Source organism: Durotheca rogersii (genome assembly GCF_024521655.1).
Source record: "Durotheca rogersii strain YMJ 92031201 chromosome Unknown GGS23scaffold_1, whole genome shotgun sequence".
In the NCBI taxonomy this organism is placed as follows: domain Eukaryota; kingdom Fungi; phylum Ascomycota; class Sordariomycetes; order Xylariales; family Xylariaceae; genus Durotheca; species Durotheca rogersii.
Genome location: NW_026251232.1, coordinates 1,887,897 through 1,911,018, shown reverse-complemented (window position 1 = coordinate 1,911,018; position 23,122 = coordinate 1,887,897). Strand labels below are relative to the sequence as shown.

General features: G+C 56.5%; 10 protein-coding genes across 10 annotated transcripts; 6 read left to right on the top strand and 4 right to left on the bottom strand.

Annotated features, from left to right (window-relative positions):
• Positions 1 to 1,407: 1,407 nt before the first annotated feature.
• Positions 1,408 to 2,531, top strand: GGS23DRAFT_602167 (Aldo/keto reductase; the record flags this gene model as incomplete). Its single annotated transcript, XM_051519291.1, has 3 exons — positions 1,408 to 1,449; positions 1,513 to 1,573; positions 1,642 to 2,531. The coding sequence occupies 3 exons, from the start codon at positions 1,408 to 1,410 to the stop codon at positions 2,529 to 2,531; spliced, it is 993 nt and encodes a 330-aa protein (XP_051377075.1).
• An 821-nt stretch (positions 2,532 to 3,352) lies between these two features.
• Positions 3,353 to 4,455, top strand: GGS23DRAFT_24614 (GINS complex protein-domain-containing protein). The gene is made up of 2 exons (XM_051512215.1): positions 3,353 to 3,552; positions 3,661 to 4,455. Exons 1-2 carry the CDS (start codon positions 3,439 to 3,441, stop codon positions 4,306 to 4,308), a joined length of 762 nt encoding a protein of 253 aa, XP_051377074.1. The 5' UTR covers positions 3,353 to 3,438; the 3' UTR covers positions 4,309 to 4,455.
• Positions 4,455 to 5,729, bottom strand: GGS23DRAFT_24611 (uncharacterized protein). Its single transcript, XM_051512214.1, has one exon. It carries the CDS (start codon positions 5,574 to 5,576, stop codon positions 4,602 to 4,604), a length of 975 nt encoding a protein of 324 aa, XP_051377073.1. The 5' UTR covers positions 5,577 to 5,729; the 3' UTR covers positions 4,455 to 4,601.
• Positions 5,730 to 6,346: 617 nt separating this feature from the next.
• GGS23DRAFT_609013 (uncharacterized protein) lies at positions 6,347 to 7,592 on the bottom strand. The gene is made up of 2 exons (XM_051520246.1): positions 6,651 to 7,592; positions 6,347 to 6,538 (listed from the first exon to the last, which is right to left on the bottom strand). The coding sequence occupies exons 1-2, from the start codon at positions 7,164 to 7,166 to the stop codon at positions 6,503 to 6,505; spliced, it is 552 nt and encodes a 183-aa protein (XP_051377072.1). The 5' UTR covers positions 7,167 to 7,592; the 3' UTR covers positions 6,347 to 6,502.
• Positions 7,593 to 10,257: 2,665 nt separating this feature from the next.
• On the top strand, positions 10,258 to 11,661 carry GGS23DRAFT_592138 (DHH family protein; the record flags this gene model as incomplete). Its single annotated transcript, XM_051517843.1, has 2 exons — positions 10,258 to 10,430; positions 10,488 to 11,661. The coding sequence occupies 2 exons, from the start codon at positions 10,258 to 10,260 to the stop codon at positions 11,659 to 11,661; spliced, it is 1,347 nt and encodes a 448-aa protein (XP_051377071.1).
• A 241-nt stretch (positions 11,662 to 11,902) lies between these two features.
• GGS23DRAFT_24510 (NAD(P)-binding protein) lies at positions 11,903 to 13,572 on the bottom strand. Its single transcript, XM_051512205.1, has 2 exons — positions 12,972 to 13,572; positions 11,903 to 12,621 (listed from the first exon to the last, which is right to left on the bottom strand). Exons 1-2 carry the CDS (start codon positions 13,063 to 13,065, stop codon positions 12,233 to 12,235), a joined length of 483 nt encoding a protein of 160 aa, XP_051377070.1. The 5' UTR covers positions 13,066 to 13,572; the 3' UTR covers positions 11,903 to 12,232.
• GGS23DRAFT_24549 (S-adenosyl-L-methionine-dependent methyltransferase) lies at positions 13,300 to 15,034 on the top strand. Its single transcript, XM_051512210.1, has 2 exons — positions 13,300 to 13,693; positions 13,747 to 15,034. Exons 1-2 carry the CDS (start codon positions 13,680 to 13,682, stop codon positions 14,630 to 14,632), a joined length of 900 nt encoding a protein of 299 aa, XP_051377069.1. The 5' UTR covers positions 13,300 to 13,679; the 3' UTR covers positions 14,633 to 15,034.
• Positions 15,035 to 16,072: 1,038 nt separating this feature from the next.
• GGS23DRAFT_609005 (myosin regulatory light chain cdc4) lies at positions 16,073 to 16,767 on the top strand (the record flags this gene model as incomplete). The annotated part of the gene is made up of 3 exons (XM_051520245.1): positions 16,073 to 16,250; positions 16,340 to 16,573; positions 16,679 to 16,767. The coding sequence occupies 3 exons, from the start codon at positions 16,073 to 16,075 to the stop codon at positions 16,705 to 16,707; spliced, it is 441 nt and encodes a 146-aa protein (XP_051377068.1). The 3' UTR covers positions 16,708 to 16,767.
• A 1,550-nt stretch (positions 16,768 to 18,317) lies between these two features.
• On the top strand, positions 18,318 to 20,576 carry GGS23DRAFT_592134 (Metalloprotease; the record flags this gene model as incomplete). Its single annotated transcript, XM_051517842.1, has 2 exons — positions 18,318 to 19,049; positions 19,113 to 20,576. 2 exons carry the CDS (start codon positions 18,318 to 18,320, stop codon positions 20,574 to 20,576), a joined length of 2,196 nt encoding a protein of 731 aa, XP_051377067.1.
• A 728-nt stretch (positions 20,577 to 21,304) lies between these two features.
• Positions 21,305 to 21,963, bottom strand: GGS23DRAFT_602159 (uncharacterized protein; the record flags this gene model as incomplete). The annotated part of the gene is made up of 2 exons (XM_051519290.1): positions 21,305 to 21,659; positions 21,782 to 21,963. 2 exons carry the CDS (start codon positions 21,961 to 21,963, stop codon positions 21,305 to 21,307), a joined length of 537 nt encoding a protein of 178 aa, XP_051377066.1.
• Between the last annotated feature and the right edge of the window lie 1,159 nt (positions 21,964 to 23,122).

The following is a 23,122-nucleotide window of genomic DNA, read 5'->3' as shown; positions in this document are numbered from 1 at the left end:
GGGGGGGACGCCCATCACGATTCTGATAACACTACCAACGTGGGCTGGAGACTTTCGGGGTAAAAGCAAGGCGAAGTAACCAAGCCTGCAAGTAAGCTCGCGTCTCGGCAGGCACCCCCGATTCATCAGTTAAAAGCCGTCCTCGGCTCCGGACCGTTCGACACAGTTCCCTGCATGCGACGTGGGCCTCGAGCTGACGGGGAATTCGTTCCATCGTGCGCGCAAGATGCGTGCTGTACCAACCTAAGGGTGGTTTTTATGTTTCAACCAACTCGTTCTTATTACGTGTCTGCTTATATTAGAAGGGGGATTAGGTAAGTTGTAGCTGGATATGGTTACTCGGGCTTTCTTCTAGCTAAAGGTCCCATTTGTGACCGTGAGCGGCCACCTACCTACCTACCTAGGTACCTACCTACCTCTACCTCTATATAGGTACCTACCTATATGCTTTCTTCTCATCAACCATATCCTCAAGTTATACCTCGTTACCTCTCAACGTGTGACAGCGATGCTATCGGGCACTAGGGTGTGCCTCGAATAAGGACCTTAGGTACCTAGGCAGAACCAATTCAGGCCATTGACCCCGTTGACCGATCCCGCCCCTAGCGGTAGGGGAGAGCTATCCCGATATAAATAAGCTAGCCGGATACCCAAGCCAAGAGGCGGGCCGATTTTGGCCGCGCCCTGAACGTGATGTGAGAGCTCATCATCAGCATCCGTTCTAGCAATTCTCAGTTCGGGTTCCTCTTTTCGCTTGAGTTCTATCCTCTCTCTATCGTCCGCTCCCGTCGCCTATCGAAATGGACGCAGCATCTCGATACCTACCTACCTAACCCAAGGGTGTAAAGGGTGGGGGTACCTTCTATACCTGGCGCGGCCCCATGTGCCTGATGCAGATATCTGCGAGTGCAGTAAAAGTGCCTACCTATTGCAGTCGAGTTCCCGACGCCGTCGCCGTGTGGAAAACCGGTTTGCACCCATCGGATCGAGAGCCCTCCGGACGACTTGATAGGGTTCCGCCTCTTTTCATGTGCCTGAGTGCCTCGTTGAGTGTCTCACACCCGCCTGCACGAGCAAGGGGCTTTCTCGTATGTATAGGAGAGCCCATCCGAAAAGTCGAGCCGAACCGTCAATCCTCGGTTCTACCTCGACCGATGCCAAGCATGCGCTCGCCACGTTATCGAGATCGCCGGTGGGGGGACGAGATGGGGGTTGAGGGAGGGCTAGTTGTTGACATGAGTTTGAAATCATTGACTCGGTGACGCTATGGATGTGTCGGTGACGCTATGGATGTGTAATATGCCTAAGGCATTACATCGCAAAATCATTCCTCCTTTTTTTAAACCTTCTTTTATCCGTCTGCCATAGCGCCGTTCCGCACCTTCGTTTGTATATCCAACCGTAAACATGGCGACCGAGATACCTACCGTGAAATTGGCCTCCGGCTATGTACGTACGATATTGCACCCAAGTGCGACGTGCTCGCGATACCGATGAAGCTAATGAACACAGGACATGCCCATCGTCGGGTTCGGTATCTGGAAGGTCCCGAACGAAGCCGCTGCCGACCAGGGTATGTCGACACAAGCAACACTCCCGTTTCATCTACTAGGAGCACGTGGCTGACCTCATCGTGGGTAGTGTATAATGCTATCAGGTTAGGCTACAGGCACATCGACGGCGCCTGGGACTACACCAACAGCGCCGAAGCTGGCAAGGGCGTTCGGCGTGCTATCGAGGAAGGGATCGTGAAGCGGGAGGAGATGTTTATCACGTCGAAACTGTGGAATAACTACCACGCCCGCGAGCACGCATTAGAGATGGCCAGGCTGGAGAACGAGGCCTGGGGCCTGGGATATTTGGATCTATTCCTGATCCACTTCCCCATCTCCCTCGAGTTCATCCCGTTCGACAAGATCCGCTTCCCGTGCTTCTGGAGCGACAAGGAACAGACCCAGGTGACTCCCCTGGTCAAAGTGCCCATCTCCGAGACCTGGAAGGCCTTGGAGGAGCTGGTGCAAACCCGCGAGAATCCCAGCGGCTTTGTCCGGAGTATCGGCATATCCAACTTCGACCCCCAGCTGATCTCCGACCTGCTATCATACGCCAAAATCCACCCCAGCGTCCTTCAGATCGAACACCACCCATACCTGACCCAGCAAGACCTGGTCGCCCTGGCCCACGAGAACAACATCGCCGTTACCGGATACTCGACATTCGGCCCGCAGAGCTTCCTCGAGATGGACAACGCTACGGCCAAGGCCGCGAAGCCGCTTTTCGAGAACGATGTGGTGAAGAGCATCGCCCAGAAGCACGGCAAATCGCCGGGTCAGGTTCTCCTGCGATGGTGCACGCAACGGAACATCATCGTCATCCCCAAGTCCAACAGTGTCGAGAGGCTGAAGCAGAACCTCGAGTGCTGCTCGTTCGACCTCGACGAAGACGAAATCAAGCAGATCTCGGCCCTGAATCTGAACCTGCGCTTCAACAACCCCAACACGTTGGGAAGGCCCATCCGAATTTTCTCATAACGGAAGGGAACGAGAAAGGAGGAGAGGAGCATTGTTTTTCTACAGATGTAATAAATACCCTACCTACTCCGCCCCCCCCCCCCCCCCCCCAATAGATGCATTGACGTATAGAGAGTGGGAAGAATGCTAGCTTTTCTCCTAACATGCCGCCCCCTGGCCAGACATCGACAGATATTGACCTGCATTTTTTAATTGGGATTCGGAGAGGGACGTGGACGAGGAGGATGAGAAGAGAAAAGAGGAGAGGTACCTAACCTGCCTAGGGACCTAGGTAGGTACCATAGCGGGAGGGGGGGGTTTGTCGACAGCATGTCTACAATACTAACACGGTACAGACATAACCTCCATGTAATGTAATATTAACGAACGCTTTCTGTAAGTACAAAATACTTATAGTAAGAGTTATGGTACGGATTTTATTATTATATTAATTCGGATATGCATTCTAGCTTGACATTATATAGGATAGTTATTTTATCCTTAGAAAGAGCTACTAGATTAATATGACGTTCATATTGTACCTATATTACATCCTGAGTTTAATTCGCTTTAGTGTAGCTATGGAAATACTTTTAGCTGTAGTGATCCTTTCTAGGGGTAGTGATAGTACCTCGATAGACCCCATCCCCCCGTATGGTACCTACCTAAGCCACAGCACACATGCCAACCTTGTTTCCTGGTAGAAAGGTATGCATGTAAACGGTACCTAGGTATAGGAGACGCGGAATAGGAGCCACAATACCGTAAAGCCACAAATAGGTAAGCCAGCACCTAATAATCGAGGGGGCGCGTCATCTGGTCGCGTCCCCTGTCGAGTCCTCATTTTTTTTAATAATAAAAAAGGTCCAACTCGGCAATAACCTCGACAATTTCGCCTGTCTGCAATTGTCTCCGTTGGGAACCCACCATGGCGCTTCCGCTACCGCCGGGCCTTGTGCCGGCCGAGGTGGCTTTCCTCTGCGAGATGGAGCTGGTAACCATTGTTCCGCGTCAGAAGCTCGAGTCAATGGCCCTCCTCAGTGTAAGTAGAGAGAACCCGACCCCGCTACCCCTCCATCGTCGCCATCGCCGTCACGCTCACCAGGTGCTTCCTACTCTCCCAAGGCTAACAGTGCGATGGTGTTGACAGGGCCATACGCCTCCATTACGCCCACCCCACCGCGCCCAGCTCCCCTTATGGCTTGCTCTGCTGCTGAAGAAGCAGCGCCGTGCAAATATCGTCGCCCCACCTTGGTTGCATGCGGACTCGCTCAAGGAGATTATACATCACGAAACTATACTCGACCCCGAGGCCTTCTCCCCCCCTCCTCCGCCGCCGATGCGGTCTGACGGCCGAGGCGGTGCGAAGCCGTACGCCCAGCCATCCGAGCCTAAACCGGGAGATATGGTCCTGTCGCCGCCCTTCCTCCCCTCCTGCACACAGGACTCGCCGTCGGGGTATCTCCCCTACCATTGGCTCGAGCTGTCGGAGGCTCTGCTCGCGCACGCCGCAGATGACGTGCCGAACGCCGCCGAGGTGCGAGCGCTGCTGCGGGATCTGCAGGAGGTGCGTGCTGCCAAGTTGCGCGACAGCACGAGGCACCTCGACGGCGGCGGCGGCGTCCTCAACCTACGGGGAGTTGGCGCCATGGAGCTGGCCGAAAGTAGGGGGTTCGTGCTGGGCGTCGTCGAGGGCGTGCGGAAGATAGGTGCGAGCGCCGAGGCGAGCAGGAGGGAGGAGGAGGAGGAGTGGGCCAACGGCGGGCGTGACGACGAGGACGAGGAGATGGGATTCTAGACGACACTTAAAAACATAAAGATAAAACTGCTACGGCACGACTCGCAGCAGCAACCGAAACCACAGGGACATATACCTACCTACACTAATAGAGATCTATCAGGCAGGTTACAATATGGCGTCGGCAGCATCGGGCTGGCATTATTTCATCACTAAAGCAAGCATATCGTGGCATCCACAGAGACTCAAGACATTTACTTATTCACTTCGTTCCATTGCGCTACGACATACCTAGTACCTACCTGAGAACCTCCTCTGCTTACTCCTGCCAACTTTACATTTCGAAGCGCAAATCAATCGATACACCAGTCGGCGATCCTAATGACCTCGCCATTGAGGGTGTGCCGCCAGCGCTGCCTACGCTTGACTACCACGCCATCGAAGTCCCGGTTCATAACGGTCTGCTGCTCCCAGCTGAGCGGCGGCGGCTGCACCGGAAGGGGGTGCGCGAGTTCGTACGCCCCCTCGTATAGGAGGCACGCCCGCGCCCACAGCACCCACGCGACCACGCACAGGACGAGCGCCAGCAGGTTGCGGGCGACGCGTGCCGCCCTCTGGGCGTCGTGTCGCAGGATCGTCAGCACCTGCCGCAACGCGACGAGCAGGCTCCGCCCGGTGGCTGCCAGCCGCGCCACGCAGCAGAGGTACACGTGCATGACATAGGAGGCCTCGTCGACCCCTCGGCGCTCACCGACCTCGGAGCGCGGGCGGCGGCAGAGCGCGCGGGCGACGCGCACTAGGCCCGTGGCCTCGCGGCGGGTGACATGCGCGAAGTGGGCAGCGACCTCGGCAAGGGCCTGTCGCTGCGGCGCCGTCCGCTCGAGCACGACGCACGCGATGGTAACGCCGACGGCTATGCGGAGCTCCACGGCGTACGAGAGATCCCCCCAGAACCGCGCCACCGCGGGCCCCGCGTACTGCGCCCACCACGCCGACCGCGTCAGGAAGGCTGAGAGTTCGGCGAGGGCGAGGGAGACGACGTCGATAACGCGAGGAAGGAACCGGGACTGGATACGGACAACTCGCGCGAAGGAGGATTTCATCCTCGACTGACGGTCATAGACGATAGTACCCGACCTCACGCGGTTCCAGAGGTCAAGAGCTTCGGCAAATACGGCGATGATGGCGGATAGCACGGCGACGGCGACCTCCAACGGTAATATAAGCAGACTGCGGAGAGCCAGCGCGAGGGGAGTCTCCGCCCACCGCCGGAGACCTAGCACGATGGGGGTCCCCGCCCACTGCTGGAGAATCTCACGGTTGGCCATGGCTAGACTTGCGTGCAGCAATAAGTATATATGTGTGTGGGGTGCGTAAGGTGCTTGTGCGGCCTAGGGTTAGGTAAATACCCAGTGCACTACTGTGTCTTGCGAGAATGTCTCTTCCTCTCTTCTTCTAACCCTTCTTACTCTTCTCACAAGAGCAAAGAACGTCCGTAGCACCGGGGAGCGACGGGAAAACTCGACTTGCGCCGTCTATATATGAAATTAAACAACCACGCCCTGTGCCCTTTGTTTTAGAGGCGTACTATTGTTGTCGACAATGGGCCTTGTCTATCCCACGTCGAGCGATTGTTCATATTCCCCTTCTCGCTTGGACTCGGGCAGCGCCGCCGGCTTTCTTCTCCGCGTCGCGGTTCTTTGCTCCTCGCGGGCTTGTGGCACCCAGCGCCAGCGCCCGCCGGGGTGAACACGGCGGCGGCCTTTGTCGCGGGGTCCCGCTTACATTGTCATCCCTGGCGGTCTTGTTCCCCTCAGTTGAGCCCACCCCGTGTCTTTGTCTTGCTAGGAGAAGAAGGTGGACGGGGATAATGGCTTTATCAGAGGCGGCTACCCTATTACGTGTAATTGAAGGGGCCAAGGACTCGCGCTTGGATGACGCCGCTAGAACATATCGTGGCGCGGCTGTGCACAATCCGATAGCATGCGGTTTCTGCAACATGCTGGGCTGGTTTTGGAAACTGGTCCGAACCGAGTTGTGATCCCACGCTTACTCCTCACCTCACGGGGGAGGGAGGGGAGGTTATAGGGGGTTAAGGTAGCACAGCGTGGTTCTACAGCGGCCAAGGTCGTCACCGAGGCAAGGCGTTGGACGTTTCTAGGATTGGGCCAGAGTAGAAGATCCTGTAAGTGGTTCGGTTCTAGATACATATGTACACAGCTCTCATTTCCGCGCACTCCAACTCCGTACTGCGCTACTCGTTGGCGTGTTTATCGTTGTAGTAGTGGATCTGCAGCTCCGTTAGCACGCGCGCCTCGCTATAAGCCTTCGCCCGCGGGGAACCGCCGACGGGCGTTCTCTTTCTCAAAAACGGGGAGGGGAGAGGGGGGGGGCGGCCGTACCGTCTGGTCGGCGCAGCCGCTCGGGGTCTGGTAGGCGTAGGGGCCGGTGTTGATGAAGAGGGCCTGGTCCTTGCAGACGAGCCAGGCGGCGGGGTTCTCGCGGCGGACGTCGGGGGCGGACCAGGTGAGGGCGTCGCCCTGGAAGGCGAAGGCGCCGAAGTCGTTGCGGCTGACGTTGAACCAGGTGGCGAGCGCGCGCTGCTTGAGGTCCGGCGGCCGCTCGACGTGCAGGTAGAGCGGCGCGGCGCCGTCGCTGCCCGTGTTGGCCACCAGCTGCCCGTCGCGCACCGCGTACTGGCCCGCCGTCCGGTAGCTCTCGAGCACCGCCGTGCCCGGCGCGTTCGCCGGCTTCGTCTGCAGGTACTTGTGGAAGTTCGGGCTCGCCACCGCCCGCACCCAGTACCACCCCGCCTGCAGCGTGTCCCCCGGCCCCGCCGAGCCCTGCCGCGGGCCTACTACCGTGCGAGCTGAGCCCAGCGCCGCGAGCCACGCGGCGAAGAAGGTCCGCACGAGCATCGCGGCGTAGATTCTTCGTTCGTTCGTTCGTTCGTTTGTCCCGTAGGAGGTTGCGTTGGGCGCCGGCGCGGAGCGTTCTCGTGGTGCTACGCGAGGCGGCGAGAGATGGAGGATATAAGTCGAAAGCAGAAAGAAAGCAACGATACGGGGTTACATTCTCAGCAACGCTGGGCGCGCGAGCTGCCTATTTATTCTCCCCGACACCCCCCTATTCCGTTGCCTGGTTGCCGACGTGCGAGGATGGGCCGGCGGTGGGAGCGCTGTCCCGACGCGTACACGAGCCTCCGTCTTACCCTATCAGGCAGAGAGAGAGTGCGCTTTGCACTTGAAGGTGTACGCTAGGCAGGTTTAGCCTAATGGATGTAAGGGGCGGCAAATATAGCGATGGTGGTCAGTTAGTAATATGATGAGGAGTCTAGATCTAGTGATAATATAACGGGCGGGTATCAGTATGAGCATAAAGCCATAAATCCGTGTTGACGAGGTTGGGCGGAGCGATTATGTGATTCGAGTGACTTGTTATGAGACCTTGCTTGTCTATGCGATGGTATAATCCATAAACTGGTTTAAAGGTAACTGGGTGCTCAAGTACAAGAATTCAAGTAAACTAGCGACTTCTTGGTATCATACATTGTTTGTTCATCTAACGGTAAGTAATACGTCTTAGCAGGGGTGACGGTATCCGTTTCGACTTTCTATTAGTTTCAACTGCTAGTTTTCTATAAAGTCCTAGGTCCCTCTCTTCTCTTATATGTTGGCTGGGGTCAATAGGGGTTTCGCTCAACTTCCCCTATTCGATATAAGTCACCTTTGTGGATAATATCGCAGGCTTCTTATGGTTCTTTACCTCTCGAAGGTGAACTCTTATCTTTAACATCAAGATATTACAATTAATACCATCAGCATTTAATAGGTAGTTTCGGAGAAACCTCTGCTCATGTTAATATCATATCTTCTAGTCACGAATATCATGGCAACAACTTTTACGGTAGGGTCTTCAGGTCTTACTGTGATATGATAAGTTTCGTCATTCGTGAATTACTGACAATAGGCATAGTTCCTCGGCTACATATAACTAAGAGCGTTATATGGCCAATATCGCCTGCCCACCATGATTCAGGCGCCTCTGTTAAGTTGGTCCCTGAATAATGAGAATGCTACTGACTGTGCATAACACCAATTCACCCTCCGTTGAGAGACCCCCCATCCGATGAAAGGCTCTTCGCCCTACCAGCATTAATTATCATCTCGAACCCCATAATGACGGCAGGTTTCGCGCTGGCCTCCATAACAGCGGATACGCCCACCACTTAGGTACCGGCCTAGGTCTCCGAACCGCGAAGACCAGGTCGAGAAGGAAGCTATTTTCGAGGGCTTGGTTCGGGCTTCGGCTTCGATCTGAACTCCAAAGGTCTATCCACGGGCTGTGGGGCGGAAGACGGCGGTAGCGCAGGGATATCGGGTTTCGGCGCGTGTTCCGAGCAGAGCCCGTCGTACTGAATGGCTGGGATAGACATACATTTCAGGTGGTTCTCGCAGACCTCGATATATTCGGGACCCCAAGTGAAGTCTCCGCAGACGCGGCAACAGTGATCTACCATGTAGCACATTGTGACAATCTGTGACGTGCGGCTGTCGTTTGTGACCGAGCGGTAGCCTAAGGCGCCGAGGTACTCGTGTAGATAGTGAGGCCTGGTAGTTGGTCTGGAATTTGTGTTGATAATCAGTGTAGTGCTGGAGCTTATGTTTAGAGGCGAGGAAGCTGGCACTATCCGATGAGATCGAGTAGTTTGTCTTTAATATCACTTGCCATATATTAGGTACTGAGCTGGGTTCATGGAGCCCGGCTAGTGTGATCCTGGATGCGTCATGTTATATGTCACGTAGGACGGTGAATAATAGATGACCCATTGTAGGGCTATTGTTGTTCTGCGCACCTCTGGTGAATTGTTATTTCTCTCGAAAAAAAATACCAGTTGTCCCAGGGAGGAGTAGAGAGATATATAACGGCGAGTGATATCAGCTGAAACTACCGGACAGGCCGAACCGCGTGACAAAGCCACAACGCGGATACGAGTCATGGAAGGGTGAAGGCTCTCCGGCGAATAGCCGCTCGCAGATTCGAATTCATCTTATGGTGATGCCCGGGAAACAAATCAGTCAGTCTATCAAGTGGATCTCGTCTCTAGTCAAGGGCCAAGAACAAATAACCAGACTCTTTACTTCGGTAAGAGTGGCTACAAGAGTAACACCGAATTACGGACTCGCGAAGAAGTGAGATAGGATTTATACCTAAGCTTTCTACTGTCATTACCGACTTGACGTTATGCTACGCACTATCAGGAATTGAGAAGGCAAGTTGTTATAGGGGTCTAGCGAGAAACAAACAGACCACTTCACAGTATCTATTCGGAAACCCCTACGGATGTAAGACTTGGATAGAGCCGGTAAGAACTAGGTGAATTTCAGGGCGAAGGCTCACAAGTGAATAGTTACCTATGCCCGTTTATCTTCCGAACCAAGTAACTATACGCACATCTCGAGGGGCGATGGCAGCATGAGGTGGGTATGGTGCGACGGTGAATTAGGTACCTCCTGGTGTGAATATAGCGATGGGCGGTACCTTAGCAGGTACTTTCTATTAGCTTCAAGTTTACCGCCCCTAACTGAAGTCTTAGGTATCTTGTGCCCCTGGAGATAGGTATTTGAGGTGCTGAGAGGTACCTATAAGTAAGGCAGGATAGGTACCTAAAGTAGGCCCTTGGGGCTGGGTACCTAAGATAATTAAGTCCAAGGGCGGGGAGGGGTAGTAGGTATTTACGACAGAAAGCGACTACCTACCTATGTCTACCATTACCTACGGTCTACAGCACCATCCCGCCTTGAGAATTTTATACCTAACCATTCGTTGAGCCTCATGAAGGCGGTCTTCAGCAGTGCTGGTGTGCGCCAGGCACTTGGGACTCACCGTCCCGGCATTAGCGCCAAACTCACGTCTCGCTTTTTTACCTCCTGCCGCTTACCACCCCGGCTTTCGCCTCTGGGAATTCTGCCAAGATGGGGTGTGCCGGCATCGTGTTGGATTTGTCCGATGAAGCGCAGCGCGTCATCGAAGGCGAAAGCGACCCCGAGAGCCAAGAAGCCCCGAAACGAGGCACCGGAGTACCACCTCACTCCCTCCGTGCGGGACGACGAGACGGGCGAGATCATATGGCCGGCACCCAAGGCGCAAATAGAACAGGCCCGCAGCTTCATCCGGGATTGGTACGTCCATCGCCTGCCCCACTCTCCGGCAAGGAGCTGCTGACAATCTCTGCGAAGCGTCGCGGCGAAGGAGAAGACGCTGATCGCCCCCGACAAGGACGCCGACGGGCTCAGCTCGGGCGTCATCCTGTACAAGACTCTGCTGCTTCTGGGGCTGCCGGAGGACCTGATAACGGTGCACCTGCTCGCGAAGGGCCACAGCATCCACGATGAGAGCGAGCGCGCCGCCATGACCGCGGTCGGCGCCTCGTACGTCTTCGTGTTGGACCAGGGCTCGACCGCGGCGCCGCCGGTCGTCGACGGGCCGCACCGCGCCCTCGTCATCGACCACCACTGGGCGCCGGAGGACGGCGACCGGCCCGCGGGCGCGGAGCGCGTGACGGCGTGCTGCTGCCCGCCCGTCGCGACGAGCGCGATGCTCACGCACCACATCTGCGCGGCGCTGCACGGCGGCGTGGCCGCCGCCTGCGACTGGCTCTGCGTCGTCGGCGCGCACGGCGACCTGGGCAACGCGCTCAAGTGGGAGCCGCCGCTGCCGGACATGCGCGCGACCTTCAAGGCGCACACCAAGAAGGCGCTCAACGAGGCCGTCGCCCTCGTCAACGCGCCGCGCCGCGCCGCCGCCCACAACGTGCGCGACGCCTGGTCCGCGCTGGCCGCCGCGTCCGGGCCCCGCGACCTGCTCGACGAGGGGGCGCTGCGCGCGGCCCGGGCCGAGGTGCGCGACGAGGTGCGCCGCTGCACGCGCGCGCCGCCGAGCTTCTCCGCCGACGGCCGCGTCGCCGTGCTGCGCGTGCGGTCGCCCGCCCAGGTCCACCCCGTGATCGCGACGCGCTGGGCCGGGATGCTGGGCCCGAAGCGCCTCGAGGTCGTGCTCGCCGCCAACGACGGCTACCTGCCCGGCCAGGTGCACTTTTCGTGCCGGGTGGCGCGGCGCGCGCGGGCACGCGAAGGTGGCGGCGACGGCGGCGCGCCCCCCGTCAACATCATGGCCGTGCTCGAGGAGATCGCGGCGCGGGCGCCCGATCCGACGCTCCGGGAGCGACTGGGCGCGGCCTTCGCGCGCGGCCACCGCGAGGCCAGCGGCGGCGTCGTCACGACCGAGGCGTTCGAAGAGTTCATCGCGGTGCTGGAGCTGAAGAGCCGGTCCAAAAAGGGGGCTGCTGGTGGTGCTAGCGACGGTATCGAGGGGACGCCGGAGGGCGAGAAAGGGGCATCGCCGACGACGTAGGGAAATAAGTATGTCGAGATGGGGGCTACGGCTCGAGGTGTAAGAGTTACTTATTTTATCCGGACGAGGGAGAAGATAATAGGGCCGACCTAGTGTACGAAATAGGTAAATGCGATAGAAAGGCGGCTGATTACTAGAGGCGACAGCACCAGCTGCACGCATGTACAACTACATCTTCCCACCTATATTGTCGACCGCACGGAAGGGTCAGTGAGGGTGTCTACTCGTATCCACTGCGCCTACGCAGCATTAAATCATGAGCACTGACGGGGTTTTCTTTTGGCGGTAGTTTCCACACTGGAATTTGAGAGCAGATCTGCTTTATTGGGCTATATGATGTAGCGAGGCGAGCAAGGAGCGACGATGTGCGGTGCTGGCTGCAGTGACGGCGAGCGCAGGCTCTCCTGTACTGGTCCCTACATCGGTAAAAGCCCACGCAATCCGCATCTTTCTAAGTAGCAACGAATCTAAGCATCTATGTATCAGGCGACTCCCCTCAGTGCGAAACCCGTAAAGTGCATATGCGTGCGCGGCGCGCGCGCGCAGGCCCCTGCGCTAGCGAGTCGGCAGCTCATAGCTTGCCGACGGCGCGCAGGCCCTTCTCGCCGTCGACGAGGACGCACCAGCCGCTGTGGCCGTCACCACCGTCGCCGGCGACGACGGCACCGGAGTAGCCAGGCTCGGAGGAGGGCTGGTTGTCGTTGCGCGCGTAGCGGATCACGGAGTCGTCCCAGGTGCCGGGCTGGAGCCAGACGGCGGGGATGCCGAGGCGGCGCGCCTCGCGCAGCACGTCAAGCGTGACGGGCGCCGGCGTAATGACCGACAGCGAGGTGTGCGTCGGGTCTGGCAGGTCCGCCAGCGCCTTGATCGTCTCGTGCGACCCGTACGGAGTCTCGATCACCGCCGCCGTCGGGTTAATCCCCGTCACCGGCAGCGAGTGCGCATGGTACCATGTGAAGACTGGGCGCGCGGAGGGGAATCGGGTTAGCTACCGGTCGTTCGCACGTCGACGGTTGGAGTATCAATGACGTTTGCGGGTTGTGCGGTCGGACATATATGGTGGGGTAGCGGGAGCGGGGGGAGGGGTGGCAGGTGTTCTCTTTTCCCCCCTCTCCTCTCTCTCTCCGACTCTCTTGGCGTCGGCTCTCTTTCTTTCCCGGAGAGGCGCTGTCCCGCTTGGGGCATCGTCTGGGGACGGCCGGCCGGGAGTTGGGGCTCAATACGCGGGATGATGGACGGGTTGGTCGTGGAGTGGTAGGAAGGGATGGATAAGGCAATTCTCACGAACGCCGAGGCAATGAGGGTCTTACCTTTGTGTCCGAACTTGGCGGGGTTCGTGCTGGCGCCGACCACGGCGAATTGAGGAGAGGAGAAGAAGGTCCTCACGGCAGATTCGGTCGTCATGTTGGATGCAGGCGCACGTAGTAGGTAGATAGGCAAGAAGGCGAGCTGGGTAGGTAGATAGCCCTTGACAGGACGATATGGGTCGATATGGCGGGCGAGGATGAGAGGAGGACGATCGAGTGGTCTGATATGGTGGTGCGTTTTTTGGAGGGAGAAGAAAAGAATTAATGAGGGAAATCTGTCTTTTTCTCTCCTTACTATCAGATGCGTCGACCTGCCAGTTTGGGGTGAATAAGAATTTGATTGTTGAACCGTTGGGACGCTGAGGGAGAGAGGTCTGTAATGGCTCGGCAGACGGCTTGAACAAGATGTCGCAATCCCCCTGACAGCTGAGCAACCCGTGGTTTTAACTAGCTGCGAAGGCCTCACACCATCCCTCAAAGGACTTGGCGCCGCCACCTCCCTCCATCTGTTTTGTCGTCGGCATCAATGTCGTATTAGATGTAACCGTCCTCGTAACCGCGGCTGAGTGCTCGTGCAGTTGGGTTAATAAGCCACCACGGAGAGATCCCGTCTGGGATATTAACGGGGGTTGACCTGTATAGCAACCCCTTCCTACTTACACCAGACAACACCCCGACCTATCGTGTCTGCTAGCTGAGAAACAGGAGGAGATGGCGACATTTGCGTATACTACGACCTTCCCTTTCAGAGGGGCACCTCCCGCTGACAGAAATACAGCCGACCAACTTTCTCAGCGAAGGCCTATGCGGCTTTTCGACCGGCTTACCCGCCCTCGCTATTCCGCACCATCCTGAGCTACCATCAGGTGCCTACGCCCGGCGGCACGCTGCTAGATCTCGGCTGCGGCCATGGGCCCATCGCGCGCTATCTGAAACCGCATTTCAAATCAGTGATCGCCATTGACCCGTCAGCAGGGATGATAGCGCAAGCGCGGCAGACGACGACGGATCCCGAGATTACCTTCCGCCAAGGCGGCGCCGAGGATCTGGATTTCCTGGCCGAAGGATCTGTCGACATGGCTGTCTCGGGCCAGGCCGCGCATTGGTTCGATTACACCCAGGCCTGGCCGAGCCTGGCGCGGGTCGTGCGCCCCGGCGGCACCGTCGCCTTCTGGGGATACAAGGACAACGTGCTGGTGGGCGCCGAGCAGGCTACCCGGATCATGGGGCAGTTCGTCTACGGCTTCGGCGAGGTAGCGCCGGGGGTCGAGGGGATGGGCCCGTATTGGGAGCAGCCGGGACGGGGCATCCTGCGGGACCTCCTGCGCGGCGTCCAACCGCCCGAAGCCGACTGGACGGACGTGACGAGGCGAGAGCACGAGCCCGGGGAGGAAGGGCCCGAGGAGACGCGCTGGTTGCGGAAGAAGATGAAGCTGGGGGAGGTGGAGGGCTACGTGCAGACGTTCAGCGCCTTCAACGGCTGGAAAGAAGCGCACCCGCAAGCGAAGAGTAGGGCAAGCGGCGGAGAGGGAGACATCTTAGATGTGATGTGGGATCGTATGGTGGACGCAGTGCCGGAGTGGAAGGCGATGGGGGAGCGGTGGCGGGAGGCCGAGGTGGTGAGCGATTGGGGCACCTACATTTTGACAGCCCGACGGCGGTGATCCACCTGATTTGGATGCCTGCACGTGCACATCGAAGCAGTCCGTTGGATACCTGTTTCCCTCGTCATAGCCGTCTAGGGGCGTGGTATGCATACCACATCGGTATGTATGTATATAGGTAGGTAGGTACTAGTATTGGAATCAATGTAGGCATGTTAAATGTCCATATGTTCTCACCAGGACGAAGAAGCGGAAATCCAGGTATCCAGCGGGTGCCTGAGGCAGATACCTGAGGTGCTATGTACGTTCCCAAGGTACCTCGTCTACTTGGCCCGACCCGATAACCGAATGCATAATGCGACACAGGATCTTAGTTAGAGGTGTACCGAAGGCAGAACTTATCAACTTGTGTGTACACGATTGAAGTTATTGTCGATGACATTCAGCGGAGTGCCTATTAGGTAGGCAGGGATAATATATGAGGTATGCCCTCATCGTCGGTGTCCTGTTGATATGCCATCAGGTACGTACCTAGTAATTCCCCCCCTGCTGACGCCAACTTGATGGACCAGACCTGATAAGACACGATTGATAGACGGCCGGCGGACCCTGTCGCCCCCGTTGCCCCGTCAATACCACGGCACCAGGCTGGTCCACCCGATGCACGCCCATACATGGGCAGCGCTAAGCCTGAGAAGGGGCCGTTTCCAATCCCGCCTAGCCTTATTTTCCACGACCAAATATCCAGTGTCCTTTTATTATTTATTCCGTCTCACTTTATCTGCATCCACATCGCTTCGTCTTTCCCACTCCGCCAGAAACCACCCTCACAACCGTCAACCCTTCGCTTTTTTGGTCCTCGCCTTCTTTAACAAGTGCCTGCACCTTGGTTCGCGCTCGCCCCGACTGTCAGGACGTCAACGCACATAGCAACCATGGTAAGTTGCCCCTTTTCGATTGCTGCTTCGTCTCGAATTCCTGCCCCCTCTGCGGCTCGGTGTTGTAGGTGTTGCGGGTAAACGTGACTTTGGTTTGGCCTGCCTCCTCCAGGTTGCAATTTCGCAATGGCTAGCGTGGCGTTCTGTGCCATGAAGACAGCGCCAGTTGAGATCAGTCAGCAGCAACAGCGGTGTCGACAATTCTTTCGCGTCAGTTGCTTTTGCGGTGGCGGCTTAGGTGCTCCGGCGGGCAGCGACAGGACAGCCTCCAGCTGGTGCAGTAAGGGATCATCAGACGGGGCTTCCAACTACCTGTCACATTCAATTCTTCGCTCGAAATCATCGGCTTGGTCGACCTTCTTTCCTAGCTCTCTAAATTTCCAGTATTTCCAACCTCGAATGCAAGAAACGCTCAGCGGTCCGGAAGAGAAGAGCGGACATCCAGCATTGACTACGAATTCTCCAACTCTTTCGTCTTGTTCTCGCACGCCCATTTTCACTCCTGTGTCCGCAATTCCGCCGCAGCCAGATACAAAGTGCCTGTGCTATTACGCCTCCAAACATGGCCGCTAATTTCGACACGCAGGCTTCGACCAACTACAAGGAGGCTTTCTCACTATTCGACAAGCGAGGTAACGGCCGCGTCGCCCTCGAAAGTCTCGGCGATCTTCTACGTGCCTGCGGCCAGAACCCCACCCTAGCCGAGATCAGAGATTTGGAGCGCAACGTCGGCGGTGACTGTGAGTACCCAGACACCACTTCCCGTGCATCTACTCAACCCGTGCACGAACCGGCGAGATTCTTGGCTGACGCGGGTACGACCTCATAGTCGACTTCGAGACCTTCTCCAAAATCCTGAACCGACCGGGCGGTTTCCGCGACCCGGGTGAGCCCGACGAGTACTGCCGCGGCTTCCAAGTCTTCGATAAGGACATGACGGGCTTTATTGGGGTCGGTCAGCTCAAGTACATCTTGACGAACCTGGGCGAGAAGATGACGGACGACGAGGTGGACGAGCTCCTCAAGGCTGTCGACACCAGCTCGGGACAAGTTAACTACACAGGTATTTGAAATATCTTCACCGCTTCCTCCACCCGATTCCGTTGTCACATGCTAGGAACGAGAACGCGGAGGCACTCCAAAACAGGCAGCTAATGCGCAAACGCAGAACTCGTGCGAACGATCTTAGCCAACTGAAGAAAACATTCCCACACCCCTACGACGATCGTGAGCAACAGCCGGAGTTTGGGAAGGCGTAAAGAATCGTTGCATGCAACCGCAATACGAGGAACGCATCCAATCGTATGACCCAAACCGGGGAGGACGACATCGGCGTTGGCTGCCCCGTTGATAGATTGGCGGAACGGCGCGAGATAGGGCAGGCCGGGTTTGGTCTTCCTTCCCCCACTCCCTTAGAGTGATGCCCCTTATGGGTAATCGCAAGTGGTGCGAAAGGCAGCTAGCTGTATTCACATGAAGAATAACGAAGGTCCCATGGATTATACCTGTAAACGCGGGCGTGTCCTGATTGTGGTTTCTACCCTTTGTTTTCCACATGCAACGCTGGGCACGCTGGTTCTTGATCGTCTCCCGATGGTGTTTACCACTGGCGGACTTGCCGATGGGTTGCTAGGTTACCTGTCATATAACCCTGCTTGCCCACATGATCCCAAACGGCCATGCAGCAGGTTGTATCGTCACCAAAAACAGGCACGAGGTATCATTGGCAACGATAACGAGTACGTCCCCTATGATGCCTACTACGTAGGTGGGATGCCACCTGTCTCCCTGCCCGGGCTCAGGCACACATGGGAACCCCGCCGCTTACCTAGGTCCCTGTCTAGACTTGCATACTACGGAGTACCGTGTAGGACCCGGGTCGCAAGTATTTATAGCGCTTCCGCTATGTGAGATGGTACTTGTAGGCCGTCAGAATCGGGGTACCCTACGTCGGAAACCAACATCAACTTTTCTCCGACCGCCCTGCAGCGTCGAAGCCACGATCCAACGGCGGGGCAGGGCGAGGCGGATGCAGGCGAGAGAGCGTTGAAGCTACAGCCCGTGTGTACCTCTGCACGCGAATAACCCCCGCATGGTACATTTGCATTGGTACCTCTGCCCCGTTCATCCCACTTCGCCAGCCCTGACTCGCCCTTGGCTCGGTCACGATCGACGCACTCAGATCCATACAACCGCTCAAGGCACATCAACCATATTGCTCCCATCGTCATCTTACAGGTTCTCTGCGCTCCTCGGCTGGATAAGGACAGTCACCTGCATCCTATTCGACTCTCCTCATAGGCACTTCGTCGGGATTCGTCCACTCTGCGAGACACAGACCTGCATTAGGTTGCCATCCTCACTGGCATTCTTCCTGTCCGTCTCCCTAGATAGGCATTCTTTCTGTCCTCCCCCCTCCAGAGCACACAAGCCCGTAGCCAGCGACCCCGCCGCGTCCGTACCCGTCCGTATTGGATTCCCTGCAGCCGCTCCGTGCCATTGGACCCCTCGCGATACTGGCGAACATAAGGGCTACCGCCGCCGCCGCTACTCCTCCTCTCCCGCCTCCTCTTGTTCTTCCCCCTCGTACTTATACTCGAACACGTTGCCCTAGATCCCTTCTCTTCTTCCTGACTTCGTTCTTCGTTCTCGCCCTCGCCATAGCCCTCAATCTGGCTGCCCCGCGCGCCCTCCCCCGCCTCACCGCGTATCTGAACCAGATTCGCCCCAGATCCCCCTTCTCTGTGCCGACCCTTCTCCCCTTTCGCCGACTCTCCGCTCCCAGTCGAGGCATCGTGGCCGCTAGCATGGCTCCCGAAAAGTACAAGAATCCTCCCCAGGCCCCGCCGACTTTCACGGGTACGAAGGAGTCCATCGTGGCCGATGCTAAGGCTCTGTGTGACAACACCCGGTCTCTGTTGGACAAGGTCGCCAGCGAGGTTTCCGCCGACAAGGAGAGCTTCTCTTCGGTCGTATATCCCATGGCCGAAGATGAAAACCATATTCAACTCAGTAGCCGCATCCTTGGGTTTTACCAATATGTCTCGGGACATGCCGATCTGCGCAATGCTTCCACCGAGGCGGAGAAGCTTATGGACGAATTCTCCATCGAGTGCAATATGCGCGAGGACATTTTCAAGCTCGTCGAGGCCGCATTCCAGGCGCAGAAGAGCAGAGAGCCCGATCTCGACCCCGAAAGCTTGCGGTTGTTGGAGAAAGAGCGCAAAGGCTACATCAGGAACGGACTCGGACTGCCCCAGGGTCCCCAGCGAGATCGCTTCAAGGAGATCAAGAAACGATTGAGTCAGATTGGCATCGAATTTCAGAAAAATTTGAACGAAGAGAATGGCGGGCTATGGTTTGCAAGAGAGGAACTGGATGGCATACCAAGCGACGTGGTTGACGGCCTAGAGAAAGGCACAGGGGAGAATGAAGGCAAGCTTAAGCTTACCTTCAAGTATCCCGATATTATCCCCGCGCTCAAGTTCGCAAAGAACCCGGAGGCGAGGAAGAAGGTTTTCATCGCAAATGAAAATAAGGTATGCTGCGATGTCTTCCGAGTATCTGTTTGGGACACGACCGGACCTGACGAGTTTGCATAGACCAACCAAAATATCCCTCTATTCAGAGAGGCCATCCTGCTACGGGATGAAGCGGCTAGGCTTCTGGGCTACCCCAACCATGCTGCATTCCGTATTGAAGATAAGATGGCGAAGGACCCAGCGGTGGTAAACGATTTCTTGTCAGATCTTCGAACGCGTCTCGCGCCCGGTGGCGTGAAAGAGAAGCAACGTCTGCTGGAATTAAAGAACAAGGATGAGGAGTCGAGGGGGCTGAAACCAGACGGGAGATACTATCTCTGGGATCACCGCTTTTATGACCGTATGATGGTGGAGCAGGAGTACAACATCGACGAAAACAAGATTGCCGAGTACTTCCCACTACAAAGTACGGTCCGGGGCATGCTACACATTTTCGAAGAACTATTCGGCCTGGCGTTCGTAGAGCTGGATGCTGGCGAGCGGCAGAGGATATCCCCAACTGGCAAGGCTGACGACATTGCCTGGCACGAAGACGTGATTCTCTTCTCGGTCTGGGATGACGCCTCCGAGGGTGACGGTTTCGTCGGATACCTTTATCTCGACTTACATCCTCGGAAAGGCAAGTATGGCCACGCCGCCAACTTCAACCTGCAGCCCGGTTACCTCAAGAAGGATGGCTCCCGGAGGTATCCTGCCACTGCCCTCGTGTGCAACTTCTCCAAGCCTACAGAGACGAAGCCCTCTTTGCTCAGGCACGAGGAGGTCGTAACCCTGTTCCACGAACTTGGCCATGGTATCCACGACCTTTCTGGCCGGACCACCTACAGCCGATTCCACGGGACGTCGACGGTCCGAGATTTTGTCGAGGCCCCCAGCCAAATGCTCGAGAACTGGTGTTGGACTCCGAGCCAGCTGAAGTCGCTGTCGAGCCACTACAAGACGGGCGAGAAGATTCCCGATGATCTAATCGAGAAACAGATATCAACCAAGCACGTGAACGATGCCCTCTTCAACCTCCGACAGCTGCATTTCGGTATCTTCGACATGACCGTGCACTCGCCTGCGACCCACGAGGAACTGGAAAAGCTAGATGTGGGTAAAGTATACAACGAACTGCGCACGGAGATCGCCGGCCTGGACGGCCCCGAGGCTCTAGGTGAGCCAAGGTACGTGTTCTATGACCCGCACTCAACCAAGCACTTAGGGAATAGGTCTGATGCATTTGAGAATAGCACGTGGGGCAATGGCCAAGCGACGTTCGGCCATCTCATAGGTGGGTATGACGCGGGTTACTATGGTTATTTATCTTCGGAAGTCTACAGCACGGACATGTTTTACTCCGTATTCAAGAAAGACCCGATGGACGGGAAAGAGGGCCGTCGATACCGCCACACCGTACTAGAGCGTGGCGGTAGCCAGGACGAGATGCTATCCCTCGAGCAGTTCTTGGGAAGGAAGCCGAATAGCGACGCTTTCTACGCGGAGCTGGGTCTTACTTCCGCTAAGGTCTCCGCTACCGCGTAACGATAGAAACGTTATTGATGTGTGTGTTTTGTGGAGGGAGGGCGTCGGTACGGTACGGTAAACGTTCGGCGTGAGACTTACTTGGAGGGTTCCGCCTCAGGTATTATATAGTAGACTTTTATAACCGTCCACCATCGAGCCTACCATAGCACCTATCATCTACAGAAGCTATCAAGAGCGATTATACGCGTAATGAGGTCCAGGTGAACTGAATCGTAGCATTAAATATGAGCGTGAGGCTCGCCGAAATAATAAGTAACACGCAAGAAAGAGTAGCCTAGTTAAATTGAGGAGGACAATTTCGTGGTAAATAAAGATGAGCGCGAAGGTGTTTTCCACAAACAGGTCGGTGGTGGTATTGAACTACTTATGTACGTATATGTAAAGGAATGTGATGTATATATCTACCTAAGGTATATATGCCTCCTTTTGTTATAGACACGTGCCGCTCGTTCACTACAGATGGGTTCGAGATGCGTAGTGACCGACCGTTTTATACCCTTCGCCCAAAACAAATCTAGAGTACTCTCCCCAAATCTATGAAAAAAAAAAAACTTGTCCAACTCATATACACACACTTTCGACTAACCTGCCCCCCGTCCTCGCCCTCTCCGCCTTTCTTTCTTCCTTTTTTTTGTCTCACGCAGAGAGAAGAGAAAGTCGAAGCGCGGGGGAAAGAAAAAAAAAGGGGGGGGGAGGAGGAGGGGAGAGGGAGAGAGGGAAAGCGTCTAGTTGGTGCGGCCGAGGAGGCGGTTAGCGAGGTCGGAGACGTAGGGGCCGGTGGCGCCGCGGCCGTCGCTGAGGTCGTGCTCGTTGACGGAGCCGGAGTTGTAGGCGCGGAGGGCCTTGTAGATGCAGTCGGCGGAGGCGTTGTTGCCGAACTGGCGCAGGTTGCCCTTGAAGTGCTCGGTGCCGGCGCGGACCATGGACGTGATCTGCTCCTGCGAGAGCCCGTGCTGGCCCGGGAAGCCCGGCGAGCCGTCGCACTGCATCAGGCCGGCCGTCGCGTGGCCGTCCGCGTTGTACGTCGTGCGCACGCCCACGTTGCCCGTGCTCTCCTGCATGATGATGGCGAAGATGACGCTGCGCAAGGAGGGCTGTTAGCCTCGGGATATGTAGGTAGGTAGTTTTTTTTTTCAACTTTAGGGGCAATTAAGGGGTAAGGGGTAAAGGAGAGAGAGGGAGGCAAGGGAGGCAAGACGTACCGCTCCTCGACGCCGATCTTGGCGCACTCGACGACCGCGTTCCAGATCCGCCCGATGTCCTCGCCCGTGTCGCCGGTGGCGGCCATGGACGCCTTGTTGGCGTTGAAGATCTGCTCGAACGACTTCCACTGGTCCTTGCCCGGGAAGTTGGAGGCAGGGCCGGAGTAGTGAGTGAAACCCATTGCGGCTGGTGTCGAGTTGGTTTAGATAGATAGATGAATAGGGGCGAAGTAGTCGAGTGGGCTGTTCTAGCTTAGCTGGTCTTTGCTTGCCGTTCTCGTGCTGTCGATGGTGGTTTCTTCTCGTCCTTGAGGCGGTCGAACGCCATCTTTATACCTATATTGTCTGTCCCCTTCCAGAGTTCCCTCTCCTTCGGCCATTGCTGCGCGTCGCCAGACTCGAGGACCCTCTAGGGTCCTTCCAGGCAGAGGTTTCCCGTGTTTTCCTCGATTTGGATGTTCCCCATAAGATGGTAAGAACTAGTGTTGATGTTGAGACGACAGAGAGTGGTGTGACTGCATCTCGTGGTCTGTATTGAAAGGGTTCGGACCGCCAAGGTGGGCGTGTCCAGGCTCCCTCTCTCTCCTGTTTCCCCTGTCTCGTAGCGGTCGGCGTGGCCAGCGGCTAGTAGCTTCGCCGGTGGCGAGGCAAACGGCGTCCCGCGGTACACCGTGATGTGTTGCTGACGCTTTATCGTCTCCTCGTCGTCCGTCCGATCTCCGGACGAAATATTCCCAGTATTGCTGACAGTCTTTACTAATTCGGCTATATGGGGTGTTAGGCGCTCGAAATCTGCCACCTACACCTTTCCAAGTTGGATTGATTCTCACCGCGAAAGCTGCTGTCTCCTACGTAGAGGAAGGGTTCAATCGTCATGCTTAGGTGAGAAATATCATTCTATCGATGTTCAGTCGCGAGACTCTCATTATACCGACGAAGGCTGTTGCATAACGATCGTCGGATATAGCCATGCCATCTTAGGTAAGATCTAGCCGACGGTCACCACCCACGCTCGTACTGTCACAGGTTCGCTACATCGATGCCTTCTCATCAGCCATCCTAGCTTCCTACAGCGGCAAATAGGAAACCAATCGAACATATTTAAGCGAAGGTACTCAGCCGCACCGTCCTACCCTCGCGGCTACGGCCGCGGAACCTAGGACTGGGAATAACAGGTGGCAAGGCCACACCAATAACATGTCAGATATTCACGCAAAGCCCAATCCCGGGTGGCGATCCCGCGATGCTTATTTCCTCGCAAGCGAGTGCCGTTAAGCGTCGAAGGATTCGATTGCGGCTATTATTCCCCAGTTCGGCGAGGCCTGTTCCTGCATGGTAGTC

Excerpts from the sequence above, each read along its gene's own strand:
- GGS23DRAFT_24614 (XM_051512215.1), top strand. The coding sequence starts at position 3,439 with ATGGCGCTTCCGCTACCGCCGGGCCTTGTGCCGGCCGAGGTGGCTTTC. Across the intron at positions 3,553-3,660 it reads AGTCAATGGCCCTCCTCAGT|GGCCATACGCCTCCATTACG; the intron begins GTAAGTAGAGAG and ends TGGTGTTGACAG.
- GGS23DRAFT_24611 (XM_051512214.1), bottom strand. The coding sequence starts at position 5,576 with ATGGCCAACCGTGAGATTCTCCAGCAGTGGGCGGGGACCCCCATCGTG.
- GGS23DRAFT_609013 (XM_051520246.1), bottom strand. The coding sequence starts at position 7,166 with ATGCTCGTGCGGACCTTCTTCGCCGCGTGGCTCGCGGCGCTGGGCTCA. Across the intron at positions 6,539-6,650 it reads GCGGCTGCGCCGACCAGACG|ATCCACTACTACAACGATAA; the intron begins GTACGGCCGCCC and ends ACGGAGCTGCAG.
- GGS23DRAFT_24510 (XM_051512205.1), bottom strand. The coding sequence starts at position 13,065 with ATGACGACCGAATCTGCCGTGAGGACCTTCTTCTCCTCTCCTCAATTC. Across the intron at positions 12,622-12,971 it reads CGCCAAGTTCGGACACAAAG|TCTTCACATGGTACCATGCG; the intron begins GTAAGACCCTCA and ends CCGCGCGCCCAG.